At 37.7% G+C, this 14,837-nt stretch overlaps 1 protein-coding gene across 5 annotated transcripts in view; it reads left to right on the top strand.

Moving 5' to 3' along the window:
• The window catches only part of LOC100524794 (ATP-binding cassette sub-family A member 3-like), a 226,959-nt gene that overhangs the window by 74,264 nt on the left and 137,858 nt on the right, over positions 1-14,837 (top strand). For all 5 annotated transcript variants that reach the window (XM_021086498.1, XM_021086495.1, XM_021086496.1 and 2 more), the window contains 2 exons: positions 6,556-6,673; positions 13,190-13,344. In XM_021086498.1, coding sequence (XP_020942157.1) covers positions 6,556-6,673; positions 13,190-13,344 — 273 coding nt within the window. The remainder of the gene's footprint in view (positions 1-6,555; positions 6,674-13,189; positions 13,345-14,837) is intronic.

The following is a 14,837-nucleotide window of genomic DNA, read 5'->3' as shown; positions in this document are numbered from 1 at the left end:
TATCTTTCCCTGTATACGCACAGATTCTCAGAGGGTTGGGCACCTCCTGCGTAGGCTGTGGTTGACCAAGCACCACTTTCTTGTGCTACAGGTGACTGTGAGCCTATTGTGCAGGCTACAGGTGTCCAGGCAACTCTTGTGTGGCAACAGGGCAACGGGGGGCTAAGTGCAATTCGGCACCTCTTGTGTAATCTATAGGCAGCAGGGACAAACCACAGCAGTCATCTCCAGAGGGGATGTGGCCTGCCACCACTTGGAGTCTATGAACAGGCACCACCTGTGACCCAAGTCACCTCAGAGGTTGGCAAAAAAAGAGGGCACTGCGACTGAGTACCACCCATTATGCTCTCACTCCCCTGTGAACACACCCACCCTGCTGCCGCCACTGCCAAATACTCTGGGTACTTCCTACACATGCCTGCTCACTGTCATGTCCCAGGGCCCTGCAACTAGGAGCAGCATGCACCACCTTCCCATGGGTCCTTTCCACTGTCAAGGGCCCAGCAGCCAGGCACTGGTGACTATCCCAGCCCATGGCCTCCATCTCCATGGAAGCATGCGCAGCACCCTAAACATAAAAAGTAAGCCCCTGCAAAATACAAAAGGGTGCTCCTGCACATAAATAGCCATCCAAGACTACAGGAGCTGGTTTCCCTAAACTCACAGAATTAAAAAATATATATCAGCAAAAGGAAGCTCAAGAACCATTCCCAGTTAAAAAGAACAGTAGAATTCACCTGAAGCAGCAAAAATGAAACAGATCTCTGCAATCTAATAGACATCAAGTTCCAAAAGGAGATAGTGAAAGTACTGAAGGAATTAAGAGCAGATATAAAGAATAATGCAGATTACTTTAGAATGGAACTAGAAAATATAAGGAGGAGCCAAGGAAAATGAGAAAATTTATTTGCAGAGATGCAAGCCAAGTTAAAGGCATTGAAGAGCAGAATGAATAATGCAGTGGAACAAATTAGTGACTTGGAAGATAGAATAATGGAAATCACCCAATTAGGACAGCAGACAGAAAAAAAATGTAAAAAACATGAAAGCAGTATAAGAGATCCCAGGGATAAGATAAAGCAGGCCAATCTGTGCATAACAGGGATTTCAGAAGGAGAAGAAAAAAGGGGATTGGAAATATATTTGAAGATATTGTCTGAAAACTTTCCAAATCTAAAGGAAACATATCAAGATACAGGAAGCCCAGAGGGCCCCAAACAAGTTGAACCCAAACAGGCCTACACCAAGATGTATTATAATAAATGGCAAAATTAAGATAAAGAGAAGATTGCAAAGACAGCAAGACAAACACAAAGCATTAATTCAAGGGAACTCCCATAAGGCTATCAGCTGATTTTTCTGCAGAAACACTGCAGGCCAGAAGAGAGTGGCCAGATACAATTGAAGTTCTAAAAAGGAAAAATTTGCAGCTAGAATACTCTACCCAGCAAGAATATCATTTAAAATAAAAGAAATAAAGAATTTCTCCAACAAAACAAAAACTGAAAGAGGACAGCAATACTAAACCCATTCTAAAAGAAATACCAAAAGGGGTCCTCTAAATAAAAAAGAAGTGAGAAGAAGTATGATGGAGGAAATCACAGTTGAAAAGTAATCAATTAAATAATCCAGTATACAGATCTAAAAGGAATTTTAAAAAAACCTATTATAAAAGTGATAAACTCAAGGAACAGCAAAAGGACAAACATGAAGATGTTAAAAAATAGACTTCGAAATCATAAAATGTGGGGAAAGTTAAAAAAAAAAACTTTTTTTTCTAGAATGTTTTTGAGCCTACACGACTATCAAGCTGAAGCAAGCAGATATAGGAAGGGGTTAATATACTTGAAAAACAGGGTAACCACAATCTCAACAAAACAATAAACTTATGGAAACTAAAAAGAAGAGGACACAAGCCTAAAATGAAAGGAAATCATCCAAACAAAAAAAGAAAGGAACAAGGAAGAAACATAGAATCAACTAGATAACAAGGTTTAAAATGGCAGTGAATACATATTTATCAATAACTACCTTAACTGTCTATGGACTGAATGCTGTAGTCAAAAGACATAGATTGGGAGTTCCCATCGTAGCTCAGTGGTTAACGAATCCGACTAGGAACCATGAGGTTGCGGGTTCGATCCCTGGCCTTGCTCAGTGGGTTAAGGATCTGGTCTTGCTGTGAGCTGTGTGTAGATTGCAGCTGCACGTTGCTGTGGCTCTGGTGTAGGCCGGAGGCTACAGCTCTGATTCAGTCCCTAGCCTGGGAACCTCCTTATGCCACAGGTGTGGCCCTAAAAGAGACCAAAAAAAAAAGATAAAACAAGACCATAAAGAAAGACAAAGAAGGACAATGTTTAATGATAAAAAGATCTATTCAAGAAGAGGATATTACAATCGCCAACGTATATGTCCCTAATATAAGAGCACTCAGATAAATACAACAAATACTAACAGATATAAAAGGAGAAATTGATGGGACTACAATAATAGTAGGAGACTTTTAACACCCCACTGACATCAATGGACAGATCCTCTAGAGAGAAAATCAGTAAGGCAACAGATCCTAAATGATGAAAAGTTAGACTTCATTGATATTTTCAGGACACTGCATCCCAAAAAAAACAATATGTATTCAAGTGCACATGGAACATTCTCATGGATTGACCACATATTGGAGCACAAAACTAACCTAAACAAATTTAAGAGTATGGAAATTATTTCAGGTATCTTCTCTGATTACAGTGGCATGAAACTATAAATCAACCACAGGGAAAGAAATGAGAAAAAACTGACTACATGGAGACTATAACAACATGCTACTAAAAAACCAATGGGTCAGTGAGGAAATCAAGAAGGAAATTAAAAAAATACCTCAAGACAAATGACATTCGTACACATCTATTCAAAATCTATGGGATGCTGCAAAAGCAGTGCTTAAACTGAAGTTCATAGCAATACAGGCCTTCTTCAAAAGAGAAGAAGAATCTCAAACTGATAACACTGCAACTAAAAGAATAGAAAAAGAACAAACAAAACCTAAGTTTAGCAGAAATCAGTCATAAAGATCAGAGAGGAAATTGATAAAATAGAGTTTCAAAAAAAATAGAAAAAAAATCAATAAAACCAAGGTCTGGTTCTTTGAAAGGATAAACAAAATTGACAAACCTCTGGCCAGACTCACCAAGAAGAGAGAAAGAACTCAAGTGAGCAAAATAAATGAAAAAAGAGAAACCTCGATACTGCAGAAGTATAAAACAAACAACAACAACAACAAAAAAAAAAAAAACCCAGAATACTATGAACAATTCTGTGCCAACAAATTTGACAACCGAAAAAAACATGGACAACTTTCTAGAGACATATGGCCCACCAAAACTTAATCAAGAAGAAACAGATCAATTGAACATGCCAATCATTAGAAATGAAATTGAATAGGTAATAAAAACACTCCCTACAAACAAAACTCCAAGAGAGGCAAATTCTTCCAAACATAGAAAGAACTTATACCCATGCTTAATATTTTGCAAATGCTTGAAGAAGGAACATTCCCAAAGATATTCTATGAAGCCACCATCACCCTAGTACTAAACCAGACAAAGAAACTACCAAAAAAGAAAATTATAGACCAATATCTTTGATGAATATAGACACAAAAAATTCTCAACAAAATTTTAGCCCAGTGAATGCAGCAACATATAAAAAAGATCATACATCACGAGCAAGTGGGATTCATCACAGGTTCACAAGGATGGTTCACCTTACACAAAACAATCAATGTCATACACCACATTAACAAAAGAAAAGTAAAAAACTAACTGATCATCTCAATAGATGCAGAAACAGCATTTGACAAAATCCAACATCCATTCTTGATAAAAACTCTTATCAAAGTGGGCAAGAGGGAACATACCTTAACATAACCAAAGCCATTTATGACAAACCCACAGCAAATGTAATACTCAATGGAGAAAAACTGAAAGCCTTCCCACTAAAATCTGGAACAAGGCAAGGATGCCCACTCTCACCACTTTTATTCAACATACGATTGAAAGTCCAAGCCACAGCAGTCATACAAACAAAAGAAATAAAAGGTATCCAGATTGGAAGAGAAGAGGTAAAATTGTCACTTTACGCAGATGATGTGACGTTATATGTAGAAAACCCTAAGAACTCCAGAGAACAGATGCTCAAACTGATCAACAAATTCAGCAAAGTAGCCAGATACAAGACTAACAACATTCATAAGTCAGTTGAATTTCTGTATATTAACAATGAAGTAATAGAAAAGGAATTTAAAAAACAATCACTTTTAATATCACACCCCCAAAAATTAAATACCTAGGAATAATCCTGACTGAGGAGGTGAAAGACTTATATGTTGAGAACTATAAAGCATTAATCAAGGAAATTAGGATTCAAAGAAATGGAAAGATATTCCATGCTCCTGGATTGGAACAATCAATATTGTTAAAATGGCAATACTACCCAAGGCAATCTACAGATTCAATGAAATCCACATCAAATTACCCATGACATTTTTCACAGAACAAATAAACCAGGGACTATGTGTGACTTATTCCTAGATGTAACCCAAGCACATAGCACAATGCCTAATACATAGTGGGCCTTCAGTAAATACTTGTTGAATGACTTATGGTCACCCATGGCTTAAATTAATTAATTAGACTTGGTGACTTATTGCATACAATAGTTAATAGAAATGGCAAAAAGTTGGAGTTCCTGTCGTGGCTCAGTGGTTAACGAATCCGACTAGGAACGATGAGGTTGCAGGTTCGATCCCTGGCCTCGCTCAGTGGGTTAAGGAGCCAGCATTGCCGTGAGCTGTAGTGTAAGTCGCAGACATGGCTCAGATCCCACGTTGCTGTGGCTGTGGTGTAGGCCGGCAGCTACAGCTCCAATTAGACCCCTAGCCTGAGAACTTCCATATCCCTCGGGTGTGGCCCTAGAAAAGACCAAAAAAAAAAAAAAATGGCAAAAAGTGTTGAATTATACTCAGGTTTCTGGTTTGTATATTCGTAAATTAGGGGACCATTCACAGATTTAGGGAATACAATTAAAGAGTATATTTTCAGGGTGTGATAATAAGCAGAGTTTTAGGCATATTGAGCTTGAGATATTTCTAAATATTTAAATTTATGTTTCTGGTATGTTTTTAGAGATACAGAGCTATAGCTTTGGGGGAGCGATAGTGACAAACACTTTATTATCAGCATCTATAAAGTGATTGAATTCATGAGAGAAAATTAGATTCCCTAGAGCCGTCATTTTCAAGTGGGGATGAGTGTGTCATTCCACTCAAGGAACAACTGACAATAATCTGGAGATATTTTTGGCTGTCACAACCAAGAGAAGGAGAGGTGAGGTGAGGAGTGCTACTGACATTTAGAATGTGGAGACCGGGAAGCTGCTAAACCTCTTACAAAGCACAGGAGAGCCCTCCAAAACAATGAATTATTTAATCCAGAATTCAGTTAGTGCTAGTGGTAAGAAGCCCAAGCCTAGGGAGAGTTTGTGAACATACCATCTTAGGTTTTCTCTCGTGAATTTGCCCATATTACTCCCTCTTCTTAATATTTCTCCTACATTCTAAAAGAGAATTCATAAACTGCATCCTCCAAGGCGCCCTTCTCGGTTTGCTTCCTAGTTAGAATTTGCCAATGAGAGAAATTTGCAAACAAACACATAGGCAGATTTTAGGTTCACCTAGATGAGTTCTTGGGAACCACAGGCTTTCTCATTTTAGACTGAAATACAGTTAACCCTCAAAACACGTGGGTTTGAACTGCAGGGGTCCACTTCCATATGGATATTTTTCAATAGTAAATACCATAGTACTACACGGTCTGTGGTTGGTTGAATCAGCAGATATGAAAGGCCAAGTATGAATTATGTACAGACTAACCTTCCACGTGGCTCAGGGGCCATCTACAGTAGGAGTTTCCAGGAGACCCTTCAGAAGGATTTTTAAACATGTTTTGTAAAGAACAAAATAAATACTTTAGGCTCCCATAGGCCACATACAGTGTCTATCACATATTCTATTTTGGTTTTTCTTACCAAGCCTTGACAAGTATAAAAAGCTGTTCTTAGTTCATTGGCCATATTAAAAAGATGGGCGATGTTTCAGTTTGCAGACTCCTGCTTGAGAGTCGCAAGAATTTCTGGACAAGGTTTTTTCTTAGTCACTAAATTTCTGGCTGAAATCAGGATATCTATCTTTCTGGTCATTTATGGCAGATTCTGCAAGCTTCCCTAGCTCTTGCTACAGTTGAGAAAGCTCATAATTATGATAGGATACTCTTCATACATAGAAAGAAAAGTCTCCACTTGCTTACCCAAATATAGATAGACGTACATACCACTGAGACTTCACACAAACTCATTGCACCTACCAGTGCTGTTCCTTGTTCACATCATCTTCTTTATACACTGTGAGTTTGATGACATGTTTCTTCTAGGAATATAGGAGATACGTGTCTTTTATAAGTGGTAGTAACAGATATCAAGTGTTTTTTTTTCTTTATTCCACAGAAATTTGGTGACAAGGTAGCAATAAACGACATGTCTTTGAATTTATATAAGGGGCAGATCACTATTCTTCTAGGACAAAATGGGGCAGGAAAAACAACAGTCTTGTCCGTTCTCACAGGTATGTATTTGGCTCTGTCCAGAGGAGAAGTCAGGTTCCTTCTAAGACTGTAAACCAGTCAACAACTTGTGTTGAGGATATTGTCATTTCAGTGTCAACATTAATTATTAGAGTTTCAATTATTTAAAACCAAGATGTTCATGTGATATAATGAATTCATCCATTTAATCAATTAAAATTATATGCTGGTTATTTTTATAGGATTAGATAATACAGTGGTGATTTCATAGTTGCTACACTCAGTTTTATACTCTGGCAGAGATACGGACAAACTTGGAACATCCAACATACCACAAATAAGAAGGGAGGCATAGGGTGCTCTTCACCCAAAAGAATGACACCTTACCTGCTTTGAGCATGAAGAATAGGGAAGTGACCTCAAATATGAGGCAAATAGGAAGTATAAAGTGCTATGAAGGGAAGAAAAGAAGAATATTATATATATAAGCAAAGACGAAGGAAACTTAAAAGCAGGGGACATATGACTAGACCAGAGAAGGAATTTCAATAATAGCAAAAGATGAAGGCAGATAAATAATCAAAAGATCAAATCATGAAAGTTTTGGGGGAAGCCATGCTCTAAAGTTTAGAATTTATTCGGAAAGGAAAAGCCATGAAAGAATATTTTCTAAAAGTTTATAATTTAGAAATACGGCATTCACTAGAAATGGATATGGAACGGATGAGGAATACTAGGGACCAGTGTAGCAGTGAATCCCCTGTTGCGTGTGAGGTTAAAGTAAGTCCTAGAGGCTGGAGCAGGGTTGAGCCTCACAGTTAAGATAAAACAGCCTCTCTTTTGATATAAGGGTGATTCAGAACTGAGACAGAAGGGGCACACACTGCTCATACTCTCTGCTGTTTTATGTGTTTAAACTGAATCCCTCTAAATCTCAGTTAAAACTCCTTCAAAGAATGACTGCCTAACATGCATAACAACATAAGGTTATGAGTCAACTTTTAATTACCTTCATGGTAATGTATGCATGATATATATAGTTGATATGCTTTACATAAGTTATCTTGGAACACTCTTATTTTTTTCTCTTTTATAGGAAGAACATTTATTATTGCACTGTAATTGACTTAAAATATTATTTTAATTAGGTGTACAATCTAATGATTTGATATTTTATACATTATGAAATGGTCACTCCAGTAAGTCTGGTAATCATCTGTCACTAGACAAACAATATTTTTGACTATATTTTTTATGCATGTATTACATTCCCATGACTTATTTATTTTATAACTGAAAATTTGTACCTATTAAACTCCTTCAACTATTTTGTCCATCCCCCACACTCCCTCCCCTCTGCAAATGAGCAGTTTTTTCCTCTGTATCTATGATTCTCTTTTTGTTCTATTCCGTTCGTTTATTTTGTTTTTTAGATTCGACATGTAAGTGAAATCATATGGTATTGGCCTTTCTCTATGACTTATTTAACTTTAGCTTAATATCCTCTAGATGGACACGTGTTGTCACAAATAGCAAGATTTCTTTTTTTTTTATTGTAGTTTGCGTATCAGCTTACTTTTATTGACAGTAATTTTTGTTAAATTCGATTGATTTTTTTAACAACTCTTTACATTTTTTATTATAGTTGCTCTACAATGTTGTGTCAATTTCTGCTGAATAGCATAGTTGACCCAGTCATTCATACACACACACACACACACACACACACACACTTTTTCTCATACTATCTTCCATCATGTTCTATCCCAAGAGATAAGATTTTATTATTTCTTATATCTGAGGAATATAATGTGATATATATAATCATATCTTTTTTTAAAAAATTGATTATAATATAGTTGACTTACAAAGTTATGTCTCTAAGAACTTATTTCTTCTAGATTAACCAACTTGTTGGCATGTAATTTTTCATAGTACAGTTGACCCTTGAACAACCCTAGAGGTTAATCTGCCTGTAACTTGTAGTCAGTCCTCCATATTCATGGTTCCTCCACATCCTTGGATTCAACCAACAAGGGACTGTGTAGTACAATAATATTTACTATTGAAAAATATCTGCATGTAAGTAGACCCACTCAGTTAAAACCCATGTTGTTCAAGGGTAAGCTGTAGTGTCATATAATCTGTGTTTATTTATGTGACATCAGCTATAATGTTTCCTCTTTCATTTCTGATTTTGAGTTTTCTCATTTTTTTTAGTCTAATTAAAATTTGTCAACTATATTTGTCTTTTCAGAAAAAAAAACAATCTTAACTTTAAATGTTTTTTAATGTTACTAGTCTCTCTTCAGGTTATTTCTTCTCTAATCTTTATTTCCTTCCACTAACTTTGGGATTTGTTCTTTTTCTAGTTCCTTAAAATGTTTCTTTAGGTTTTTGTTTTTTTTTTTTCTTTCTTTCTTTCTTTTTTAGATCTTTAGTATAAACTTCTCTCTTAGAAGTTCCCGTCATGGTGCAGTGGTTAACGAATCAGACTAGGAACCATGAGGTTGCAGGTTCAATCCCTGGCCTCGCTCAGTGGGGTTAAGGATCTGACATTGCCGTGAGCTGTGGTGTAGATCGCAGACGCGGCTCGGATCCCACATTGCTGTGTCTCTAGCATAGGCCGGCCGCCAGAGCTCCAATTCGACCCCTAGCCTGGGAACCTCCATATGCTGCAGGAGTGGCCCTAGAAAAGGGTAAAAGACAAAAAAATATAAAAAAATAAAATAAATAAACTTCCTTCTTAGTATTGCTTTTCCCACACCCCATAGGTTTTGGTATGTTGTGTTTTCACTTTCATGTCTCAGTATTTTATAATTTCCCTTTTTATTTCTTCTTTGACCTATTCGTTTTCAGAAATGTGATTTAATTTTCACATTTACATATTTTCATATTTTCCTCATCCTGTTGCTTTCTCGTTTCACTCTATTGTGGTTTGAGAAGATACTTAGTATGATTTCAGTCTTACAATTGTTATGCTGTTGCATTGGTCTGTATGTACAAGTACCACACTATCTTAATTACTGTCCTTTGTGACATTGCCTGAAGTCTGGGAGAGTTATGCCTCCTGCTTGTTCTATGTTCCTCAATTTTGCTTTGGCAATTCTGTGTCTTTTATGGTTCCATATAAATTTTTGGATTATTTGATCTAAGTTCTGTGAAAAATATCATGGGTAATTTGATAGGGATTGTATTGAATCTGTAGATGCCTTGGGTAGTATGGCTATTTTATTCTTCCACCCAAGATCATGGAATACCTTTCTATTTTTAGAATCCTCTAATTTCCTTGATTATTGTTTTATAGTTCTCAGCATATAAGTCTTTCACTTTCTTGGTCAGGTTTACTTCTAGGTATTTAATTTTGGGGGGGCATGATTTTAAAAGGGATTGTATTTTTATCTTCCTTTTCTAATATTTTATTGTCAGTATACTGAAATGCAACCAATTTCTGTATGTTAATGCTATATCTGGCTACTTTTGCTGAATTTGTTGATTTAGTTTGAGCAATTGTTGTGTGGAGTTCTGAGGGTTTTCTACATATAGCATCCTGTCATCTGCAAAAGTGACAACTTTACCCCTTCTCTTCCAATTTGGGTATCATTTATTTCTTTTGTTTGTCTGATTGCTGTGGCTGGGACTAGGAATACAGGCAGCACTCTTTCTTTCTTTTTTTTTTTTTTTTTTTTTGGCTTTTATAGGACTGCACCCGCAGCATATGGAGGTTCCCAGGCTACAGGTCTAATCAGAGCTACAGCTTCTGGCCTGTGGCACAGCCAGAACAGCAACTTGGGATCTGAGCCGTGTCCGCGACCTACGCCACAACTTACGGCAGTGCCAGATCCTTAACCCACTGAGCGAGGCCAGGGATCGAACCTGCCACCTCATGGTTCCCAGTCGGATTTGTTTCCACTGCACCATAATGGGAACTCCTAGGCAGTGCTCTTGAAGGCTCTTAAAGAATTCCACCAAGCCAGAGAGGGATGTGGAACAAGAAAATTAAAATGCCAATAACATTGTTACCATGTTTCAATCAGCTTTTTCTTGATTATGTGTTTGGTTGCAGTTGTTGACTGAAAAACTCCACAACCTAAAAGTTGAGAATTATGTTTTATTCATTGGCCTTTGTGAGGACTTAAGCCCGGGGGCACCCTCTCAGATAGCTCAGAGGAATTGCTCCAAAGAGGTAAGGGAGAAGCCAGGATACATAGGAGTTTAAGCAGCAAAAAACGAGCAGTCAGAACATCAACATATTACTGTTAATTAAAGAAAAAGCCGACATCTCACGTTAATGAATTTAGCACTTTTCTTTGTAGTCTGCAGCACTTTTCTAAGAGTCTGGACTTACTGAAATCTTTCCTTTGATATACACCTTAACGCTCTAGAGTTAGCATCCTATTTTTCTCCGTCCTGAATCCCTTCAGGGTGTGCAGTTGGGAGTGGCTGATGGCTTGGTGGCCATAACCTTCTGTGTTTAGAGTAGATGACCTTTTTTGCCTTCGCTTAGTCATAAATTCAACCAATGTTTGGGAGGCATTTCATGGCCATTTTTGTCCCATGGTGCTAGGAAGGCTCATTCCCAGATCAGGCAAAGATTCTGTTGATAGTCCATTCAAGATATTAATTTTTGGATTAGGCCCTGTTGATAATCTGAAATTTTCTGGATCCCTTCCCACCGGAGTGAGCCTGCATGCCTCATCACCACCCAGCCCCCTCTGGTCTATCAGGCTCATTCACCCTGATCTCTGGCCAACCCACTCTCACCAGAGTGAGCCCAAGCCCATGTACCTGATCACCACCGGCCCACCTCCCATCTGGGTGGACTTGTGCATCCCAGTTCCACTGTGCCCTCCTCTCACAGCAGCCTGCCCTGAGCCCCAGACACTGCCCAGCCACCTTCTGCCTGGATTGGCTCCTGTGCTTCTCCTGCCTTGGGAGCAGTCTGTGGTTGGGCTTCCCACATGCAGAGATAGAGCTGAAATCACAGCTAAGCCCCAGAGTCCCTTGACTAAGAACAAAGAGCTGAAGTCTCTCCTCCTGGCTATGAGAACCTCAGATTTACACCACCACTGCCAGCCTTGTAAATCCAGTGCCTGTGGAATATGCAAACAAGACATGTACTCCCACAGCTAAGACAGCTTTAGGAGCTACGGGTTTTAGACATGTACGGGGATTGGACCAGGCCAGAGTCTGAGCTACCTCCATGGCTCCCACAGTGGGCCCAGGTGCATGACTCCTGCAGTCCTGGAACCTGACCTCAGTGGATCTGCACTGGTGGCCTGGTGTAAAACAACACCTGAAAGAAACCACGGCCAATGCCCGGCATTACTACAGTTAAGGTGGGGCTGAGAGAAATGCCAACAACAGGGTACATTGTGAAACCGTATAATTGGTGAATGGTGACTCAACAGAGAACACTCATAGGTGAATAACTCTAGTGAGGAATATTCAGGGGCTCCTTTCCTACTGGGAGTGCTCAAGTGCCACCTACTTCATACCACAGCTCAAGAAACAGATCTGGGGCTCCTACTCCAACAACTAGGGAGTAGACCCTGCCCCTGACAGGGTGGGACAACCACAGAGCAAATAAGAGGTCCCACTCAATACCCATTGCAGGCTCTGAAAGGTCAGTAGATCTTTTCTATTATTTTATTGATCTCTATTTTATTTATTTCTGCCACTCATAGATACAGAGAACAGACTGATGAATTGTCAGAGGCAGGGGATGGGGGCTGGGCTGAATGGATGTAGTCAAAAGGTACTAGCGTCCAGTTATAAAAGAAACAATTCATGGGATTGTAACGTACAGCGTGGTGACTCTAGTTAATAATACTATTTTGCAAATTTGAAAGTTGCAAAGAGAATAAATCTTAAATGTTCTTATCATTAGAAAACAGCTGTGACTGTGTCAGGTGCTGGATGTTAACTAGACTTATTTTCCTGAACTTTTCACAATATATACAAATGTCAGATCATATTGTACACCCAATACTAATATAATATTATCTCAATGACATCTCAATAAAAAGAATGTATTTTTCAATAAGGTAAATAATTTGTGGGGTTTAAATGGTCTTACAGTTTCTTTTCTACGTATTACCAGATAATTCCCCACAAAACTTGGACTAGTTATTGATACTTAAATTTCTCGACAAAATTATATATTCCAGAATTTTATGTTTTTTATAGCACCACGCACAGTAGGGTTCACAAATATAGTAACTATATATGGTTCACAAATATAGTAACTAGCTGATTGCAATGCAAATAATTGAAATACAGCAAATTATTTAAATGTTTTTACTACTAATATAATCCATTCCCATTGTAGAAAATGAATATATAGAGCAAAAAAGAAAAGAAAAATAAAATTAAGATAGCTAGTCTCACTACCTAGGTGTAACTGTTAATATTATCCTGTAACTATTCTTCTGCAGGAGGTAGTACTAATTCTTTGGAATAATTCACAAACAGACTGGATTTGAGTTGCTAATTTGCACCTTTTTATGTTCTCTTATCAAAGTTCAGCTTCTGTCTTGTCTTTGGCATATTTGTAGGTTGTTACCGTCCTACCAGAGGAGAGGTCTGTATTTATGGATATGACATCTCAAAAAACATAAGGGAAATTCGAGAAAATATGGGCTTCTGCCCACAGCATGACTTGTTGTTTAATGACTTGACACTCTCAGAACACATTTTTTTCTACTCTGTGGTGAGTGAAGTTTTTTAGATGGAAATTATGTAGATTGAAAAAATAAAAATCTTTAATAAAATTATATAGTAAATGTAACTTTTTTCCTTCTTTTTTATCTATGAATTTTAACTCATTTAACCAACAGCACAATTGGGATGCTGAGCAGTTTCACTACCCCAAAGCACTCTCTCTTGCTGTTGCTCTATAGTCAACCCTCTCCCCCGCCCCAAGACCCCAGTAACCCCAGTCTGTCCTTTATCACTGTTGAGAATATCATGTAAATGGAATCAAATAATATGTAATATGTAGAGATTGTCTACTTAGACAAAGGCCTTTAAGATTCATCTGTGCCATTGCATGATCAGCAGTATGTTTCTTTTAATTGCCAAATACTATTTCATGTTTAAATGTGACACAGTATATACCAATTGAAGGACATTTTTGTTTATTCTAGGCTTGAGGAGTATGAATAAATCTGTTCTGAGTTTCATGTATAAGTTTTAACTTCTCTCAGAGTAGGAATACTAGATTATAAGTGTTTGGTTTTTTTGTTTTGGTTTGGTTTTTTTTTTTTTTTTTTTTTTTTTTGGTCTTTTTGTCTTTGTTGTTGTTGTTGCTATTTCTTGGGCTGCTCCCGCGTCATATGGAGGTTCCCAGGCTAGGGGTCCAATCGGAGCTGTAGCCACCGGCCTATGCCAGAGCCACAGCAACGCGGGATCCGAGCCGCGTCTGCAACCTACATCACAGCTCACAGGCAACGACGGATCGTTAACCCACTGAGCAAGGGCAGGGACCGAACCCGCAACCTCATGGTTCCTAGTCGGATTCGTTAACCACTGCGCCACAACAGGAACTCCTATAAGTGTTTGTTTATAACTGCCAAACTGCATTCAAGACTGGCGGTACCATTTTGCACTCCCACCAACCATTTGTGAGAATTCCAAGTGCTCCACATACTTGCCATGATTTGTTACTATGCTTTTAAAAATTAATCACTTTAAAGGATATTGTTCATCTTCATGTGAACAGTTCATGGTGTTCTTTTTGACGTATTTGTGGAGATCTTTTTCCTTTTTTAAAAATATGAGTTGTTTCCTTATTATTGAATTTTTGAGAATTTTTATATATTCTGGATATATGTCCTTTGTTGGATATGCACTTTGCAAATATTTTCTCCAAACTGAAGCTTGTTGTTTCATTTTCTTTTTTTTTTTAATTTAGTTTTTACCAGAGTATGGTTGATTTATAATGTGTTAGTTTCATGTGTATAGCAAAGTGAATCAGTCATACATATAAATATATCCATTCTTTTTTCCAGTATAGGTTATTACAAACTATTGAGTAAGTTTTCTTGTATTACACAGTAGATTCTTGTTAATTATCTGTTTTATACAGTAGTGTGTACATGTTATTCTCACCCTCCAAATTCTTCCCACTCACATACAGTAACCACAGATTAGTTTTGAAATCTACTTTTTTTAGAAATGAATACTTTTTTTTTGGTTTTTTGA

This window comes from Sus scrofa, chromosome 3 (genome assembly GCF_000003025.6).
Source record: "Sus scrofa isolate TJ Tabasco breed Duroc chromosome 3, Sscrofa11.1, whole genome shotgun sequence".
NCBI classification, from domain to species: Eukaryota; Metazoa; Chordata; class Mammalia; order Artiodactyla; family Suidae; genus Sus; species Sus scrofa.
The sequence above is the reverse complement of the archived record's forward strand: the minus strand, read 5'-3'. Positions and strand labels throughout refer to the sequence as shown.